Source organism: Camelina sativa, chromosome 16 (genome assembly GCF_000633955.1).
Source record: "Camelina sativa cultivar DH55 chromosome 16, Cs, whole genome shotgun sequence".
Classification (NCBI taxonomy): Eukaryota; Viridiplantae; Streptophyta; class Magnoliopsida; order Brassicales; family Brassicaceae; genus Camelina; species Camelina sativa.
Window position 1 is genome coordinate 26,309,853 of NC_025700.1, and position 6,979 is coordinate 26,316,831.

At 33.2% G+C, this 6,979-nt stretch overlaps 1 protein-coding gene across 1 annotated transcript; it reads left to right on the forward strand.

Moving 5' to 3' along the window:
* LOC104752604 (ETHYLENE INSENSITIVE 3-like 1 protein) lies at positions 1,488-4,058 on the forward strand. Its single transcript, XM_010474792.2, has 2 exons — positions 1,488-1,757; positions 2,081-4,058. Exon 2 carries the CDS (start codon positions 2,127-2,129, stop codon positions 3,861-3,863), a length of 1,737 nt encoding a protein of 578 aa, XP_010473094.1. The 5' UTR covers positions 1,488-1,757; positions 2,081-2,126; the 3' UTR covers positions 3,864-4,058.

Consider the following 6,979-nt stretch of genomic DNA (forward strand, 5'->3'; position numbering starts at 1 on the left):
TCTTTTTTTTTTTTTTTTTGAAAAAAATTCTTCACACTTTTTTTTTTCATTTTTTGTGTTAGTTTTATAATCTCCAACATTCAAGTGTTAAACATAAATTATGTTGTTTATTTATTTTAAGTATTTAATTTTCAAAATTGAAACGCAAGCTTCCAAAATATAATCATTCGTAAGCTTCCAACGAGTTTTTAAATTGGATTTTTTGGAAACGCCAAGAAAGTAATATTCTGAGAGCTTCCGATTCCGAGGGAAGTGAACCTCCCATAAAGCTTTTGTGCTTCTTAGATGAAAACATATTCTGGTCGACCAACCAACCATGTTATCCTCTTTCTTTATTTTATTTTTTGAAAAAAATTCTTGACACTTTTTTTTGTTTTTTTTTGTGTTAGTTTAAAATCTCCACCATTCAAGTGTTAGATGCTCAATTAAATTATTGAAACAAATTATTCTTGCAAATTACCCTAAAATAATTTTAAAACAAAAAATAGTGTCAAAATCCTATTAGAATTAAAACTATATGATAATAACAATTTGAAAAGTACATTTTATAGTTGTGGCTTTTCATCGCAAATTTTTATAAAATATTTTTATTTAATTTTTAGTACTCTGAAAAAAATTTCAATGGTTATGTATTTTTACAAAGTTGCATCTATTAATTTAAAGTTGTGTCTTTTCACCATATTTTGATTGCATTTGTTCATCACAATTGTTCATTCTAATATTTGTGTCTTTTAGAGAATATTGTTTATAATATAATTTAATGTCTTTTGAATCTATATATTTTTCTTACATAACTTCCAAACTATTTGTCCTTTGACATAATTTTTTTGTTTTATAATGAACCAAATGATTTAAATTTCAATATCCAATGTTATTCTATACTCTTAATTACAGTTGTGTCTATTTATTCTATCTCTTCCTAAAATATTTTTATTTTTATTTTATTTTTTGTTTTTAGAAAGTTGTGTTTCTTACTATAACTTTTATTGATACATTTTAACTCAAGGTTAAATATATTTTGTAATTATAACTATTTTATTGATACATTTTCTTGCTATAACTTTTATTGATACATTTTGGTTAGAGTATAGTATTTTTGGCAAAAAAAAAAAATGATATTTTGAGGAATTTCTCTTTAAACTAGGAATTTCCCAGTTTTGATATTAATCCAGGTCATCAAAAAATTTTGTCTGGTTTTGACCAATTTTAACGGTTCAACTTAAATTTAATGACCTGATTTAATTGGGATTCGGCTAAATGAGTAATTGCAGGGCCGGTCTGGTCCGGTTTGTTCCGGTTTGATTCCCATAAGAACTGTAAATCACCTACCGGTTACCGCGTCTTGTTGTGTTGTGCACCAGACCGACGATGAAGTCACTTTGATCCTAAACGTCAATCAATGCTCATTTTTAAAAAATTAAATTATATATTTGGAGGAAAAAAAATGAAACGGTGCGACTTTAATTAAAATATTTATTTATACTCCCTCCCATCGCCCCCAAAAGCATCTTCTCTCTCTCTCTCTTTCCTCTTCATTTACAAAAAACCCAGAAAACACACACACAGTAATAAATGTCTCTTTCTCCCCCACCCATGTGATCTTTAATTGACTTTTCTTCTTCTTCCTCTTCATCATCCTTGAAATTGTGGGGATTGATCAAAATTAAGACTTCCTTATCTGTTTATTATTATAACTTTGTGGAAACAAGAGAAATATACCAGTTTTAGGGGTGTTCTTTATCTACAAACTCTTTCAGGCAACACTCCTTTGTCTCTTTGCTTCTCTTCTTGTTTTGTTTCTATTTTTTTATGTTGATGAGATGGCTTTGGTATTTTTATTACTTTCTTGATGGGTCTTCGTTTTTTTTTTTTTTCTTTTGGTTCAGATCGTTTGCTTTTGTTGTTGTCTATATGATTCATTTTGACGATCTGTGTATTGAGAACATTACTCTATAGTCTCTATAAAGTTAGAGTTTTTTTTTCCTTCTTTTTCTTTGACTCTTAATCTTCTCATTTGATATGATCTGATGTGTTTGTTTTGTGGTTAGCTTGTGGTGATTGATTCTTTTTCTCTTTTCAGGTTAAAGAAGTTGATTGGGTCTGGTCTTGATTGCGGTGGAAGAGACATGATGATGTTCAACGAGATGGGTATGTATGGAAACATGGATTTCTTCCCCACCTCCACACCTCTCGATGTGTGTCCATTGCCACAAGCTGAACAAGAGCCAGTACTGGTTGAAGATGTCGACTATACGGATGATGAGATGGATGTGGATGAGCTTGAGAAGAGGATGTGGAGAGACAAGATGCGTTTGAAACGTCTCAAGGAGCAGCAAAGCAAGTGTAAAGAGGAAGGTGTCGACGGCTCGAAGCAGAGGCAGTCACAAGAGCAAGCTAGGAGGAAGAAAATGTCTAGAGCGCAAGATGGTATCTTGAAGTATATGTTGAAGATGATGGAAGTTTGTAAAGCTCAAGGCTTTGTTTATGGTATCATCCCTGAGAAGGGTAAGCCTGTGACGGGTGCTTCTGATAATCTGAGGGAATGGTGGAAAGATAAGGTCAGGTTTGATCGTAATGGTCCAGCTGCTATTGCTAAATACCAAGCTGAGAACAATATTCCTGGAGGGAGTAATGATTGTAACAGTTTGGTTGGACCAACACCTCATACCCTTCAGGAGCTTCAGGACACGACTCTTGGATCGCTTTTATCTGCGTTGATGCAACATTGTGATCCTCCACAGAGAAGGTTTCCTTTGGAGAAAGGAGTTTCTCCACCTTGGTGGCCTAATGGGAAAGAAGACTGGTGGCCTCAGCTCGGTTTGCCTAACGAGCAAGGTCCTCCTCCTTATAAAAAGCCTCATGATTTGAAAAAAGCGTGGAAGGTTGGTGTTTTGACTGCGGTGATCAAGCATATGTCGCCTGATATTGCTAAAATCCGTAAGCTTGTGAGGCAATCGAAATGCTTGCAGGATAAGATGACGGCGAAAGAGAGTGCTACTTGGCTTGCCATTATAAACCAAGAAGAGGTTGTGGCGCGGGAGCTTTACCCTGAGTCATGCCCTCCTCTGTCTTCTTCATCATCTTTAGGAAGCGGGTCGCTTCTCATCAATGATTGTAGCGAATATGATGTTGAAGGTTTTGAGAAGGAACAACCTAGTTTCGACATGGAAGAGAGAAAACCAGAGATAGTGATGATGAATCCTCCAACAAGCTTTGGGATTGCTAAAATGCAACATTTTCCCATAAAGGAAGAGGTTGCCACCATAGGAAACTTGGAATTCTCGAGAAAAAGGAAGCAGAACAACGATATGAATGTTATGATAATGGACAGACCAGCAGGTTACACTTGTGAGAATGGACAGTGTCCTCACGGTAAAATGAATTTGGGATTTCAGGACAGGAGTTCAAGGGACAACCACCAAATGGTTTGTCCATACAGAGACAATCGTGTAGCATATGGAGCATCCAAGTTTCATGTGGGTGAAATGAGACCTCAGCAATCGATCGACCTTTCAGTCTTTGGAGTTCCGGAGAACGGGCAGAAGATGATCACCGAGCTTATGGCCATGTACGATAGAAATGTCCAGAGCAGCCAAACTCCTCCTCCATTGATGGTAAATCAAAGCATGACCCTTGATGCAAAACCAGCTCAGAATCAGCAGCTGAGTTTCAACAGTGGCAATCAAATGTTTATGCAACAAGGAACCAACAGCATGGTTAGTAATCGGTGTCAAATGGTGTTTGATTCCACACCGTTTGATATGGCAGCATTCGATTACAGAGATGATTGGCAAACCGGAGCAATGGAAGGAATGGGGAAGCAACAGCAGCAGCAGCAGCGAGGTGCATCGATATGGTTCTGAATATTTCATTCTCTGTAACATTCTTTCCTAATGACTTTGTTACTGTTACCTACTTACCTGACTTGGGTTTATATTCTATTGGCACCAACACGTCACATCTATATTGTTGATGATGATGAAGCCATCTATTTTTTTTTGTGTGTGAAAGTCATGTAACTCATTCTCATGTTTAATAATCTCTTTATCCATTGATCATCTCTCTGATGCTACAAAAAATTCTTGAGTTCTATGCTGTGTTAATCTTAGGTTTAAGTCCCAAGTAAAAATTTAGCAATAATAAAACAAACTAAAATTGTTCACTTTTGGTAGTGTTAAGACAATTCCAACAGATAAATTAAGTTAAACCATCACCAGATAAATTATTTAATGCATGAGTGACCAAATGAACAATACAACTCTGTCACTTTTGTTGGTTGTTCTCTAGTCAACTCAATTCAACATATCATTATAATAAGGAAAACACATGGCTTAGCCATATTGTTAGGGTTATCAAAAAGCATTTATCTTATAATATAAGTTATCTTTTTCTTTCATGTAGAAAGTATATTCTCTTATAATTTGTTTGGTCAAACTTATATTAAACAATATAGTAACAGGTTGCCAACATTTGCTTCAGCGTCAGCTGTTGTGGCCTCTTCTTCACCACAGGCAAATTCTAATGTAAGTTTTAATCCACATTGTAATCAAAAATGGATATTTATATAATAATAAGGTGATGGAGCCAAAATAGTGAGATTGTTTTTGGGAGGAAGAGACGACAAACGTTGTTGTCTCCTTTAGTTTGGATTTGGAAGACAGCCCATGTGATATGCCTTGTGAAACCCCACCACTCTATTAGTCTCTTCATCGCCAAAACTGACTACATTCATCCACTCATTTTGTTTCTTTATTACTATTTTATATCATATGTTCTGAACATTATAAGTAAACTAATGTAAAATGATAATATATATATAGTAACAATTTTAATCGTAGTAATCTATGTAAGTGTTGTGATTTTGTCATCGTCCACATTTAAATTTATTATACTTGCTATTGACAAATTTATTTTTTCACTTAAAACATCGAACAGCTCTTAAAAATAGATAATTTTAGTAGTTTTTGAAATGTTGATTAAAAAGGATGTTTAAAGATTATTTTAACGGGAAAAATGTAAAAAAAAATATATATATAAACTTAGCAAAAGTGGGAAAAAAAATTATAAGTATTGTTTATAGTGAACTAAATCTTTAATTTTAATGACTTTTCAAATAAATCACAAACTTTTGTTAATTATATCAAATAATGCATGACGTACCGAAATTTATTAGTAATTCTTAAACGTTAAAATTGGTTTTCTAAACAAAATCACAACTTTTGTTTTACCATTCAAATGAATTTGTTAATGGATAATCAAACCGCCAGATTATTGCTTTGATAATTCAAATTCAAGTTTTCTTTGATATATACCAAAATAAATTTGTTGAACAATCACATTTTAGCTAGCTCTATTGAGCAACTTGTGGCGGTCGGAGGAGATGATGAACAAAAAAGGAGTTTCTCATATGGTTCTCACCATTTTTCCATTGAATTTTCCAACTAAACTAGTTTTATTTCTATTTTCTATTTATTTTTTATTTAATTGAGAGATTACCAACGGAGATGCTCTAAAATATCACCATGAGTATGAATGATTGCAGCGGTTGGAGCAGACAAATCCATCTGCAGATTAAACCGTTTTTTATTTACCATTCATTAAGTATAATCTGCAGTGGTGCGGTTCAAAGGAAATAGAGACAAAACCACTATGGACTGCTTTTACTTATAAATAGAGTTAGACCGCAACGGTTCATTTTCCACACTAAAAACAGAGCGATTTGGTCATTAGACAGATTTGTCCGCTCCGACCGCAGTTACCATTCAGACCCTATTTCTTAGGTCCACAAGTAACCAAGGATGGGACAACTAATGATGAGTTTGACATATTTGACAAGTGTTTATGATTTTATCTAATAAATATAGATACAAGTAAAAAACTGGTTTTACAATCAAATTTTCTTTTACTTTAAATTTTAAACCCACCATGAAAAAATATGTATATATATGATTAAAGTATTTAGTATAAGTATTATTTTATGTAAAAGAAATCATATAAATAACAATGATCTGTTTTAGTAATTATTTATATTTTTAAATTTATATAACACATATATATAGCTATACTTATAATAGTATTTAAAGTTTTGAACAAATTTATATTTACCTTTAAATTGGACAAAATTGGAGAAAAGTATGTTAAAGGAGAGCAAAACTACTACTAAAATTTGTAACGATGAAATGAGGTATGAAGTTTGAAATAATGAAGTGTAGTATGAGATTTATATAGAAGTGTGAGCATAGTAAACATCATATTTTTTTTATATGAAATGAGGTATTAAGTTTGTCATGTACACCGGATAATTACATATCAAATTAGTAAAAACGGCCGATGGTGGTTTTGTTTTTGTTTTCCATATGTAGTTTAGTCTTTCATTTTTAAAGGTCAAAATTCCCGAAAGTTTAACTTTGATTCAGTTTGACATGGCATATCTACCATAGTTCTTTACTCATTTTTCTCATACAACATGGCATACGGTTTTAAAGTGACTATTGTTACCTTTAGGGAACCATCACATACATAAAGCCTTACACACCAACTAGTTCGTACATGGGACACAAATCAGCTAAAATACAGATTTGTTGCTAAAAGTGATTTTTGGAACTAAATACCATTTGCTACAAATTACACCACCTTCAAAGAGGACACTAGACTTGTAACATTAGAGCATCTTCAGTTTTAGTAGTTCCTCTAAAAATTAAACACACCCAAAGCCCAAAGGGTAACACCTAAAGAAAAAGAAGACAAATCAACATAGAAGTGCGAATAATATAAAACAGAGTGCTGCAAAAAACAAATTAAAGAGGCTTACCTACTTCTTCTGTCTTCATCTATCTCCTCCATTGATTACGCTTCTTGATTGAAGCGCCCCACAGAGACACAAGGGCAAAAACAAAAGAGCATACATTCTCTAGATTCCTTCTTTCTTCTTCGTCTTCTTCTTCCCCGCGGGTGGGTCTCTTTTTTTTTTTTTTTTTTT

Bases quoted from the DNA above. Each gene is read 5' to 3' on its own strand.
- LOC104752604 (XM_010474792.2), top strand. From the start codon at position 2,127: ATGATGATGTTCAACGAGATGGGTATGTATGGAAACATGGATTTCTTC.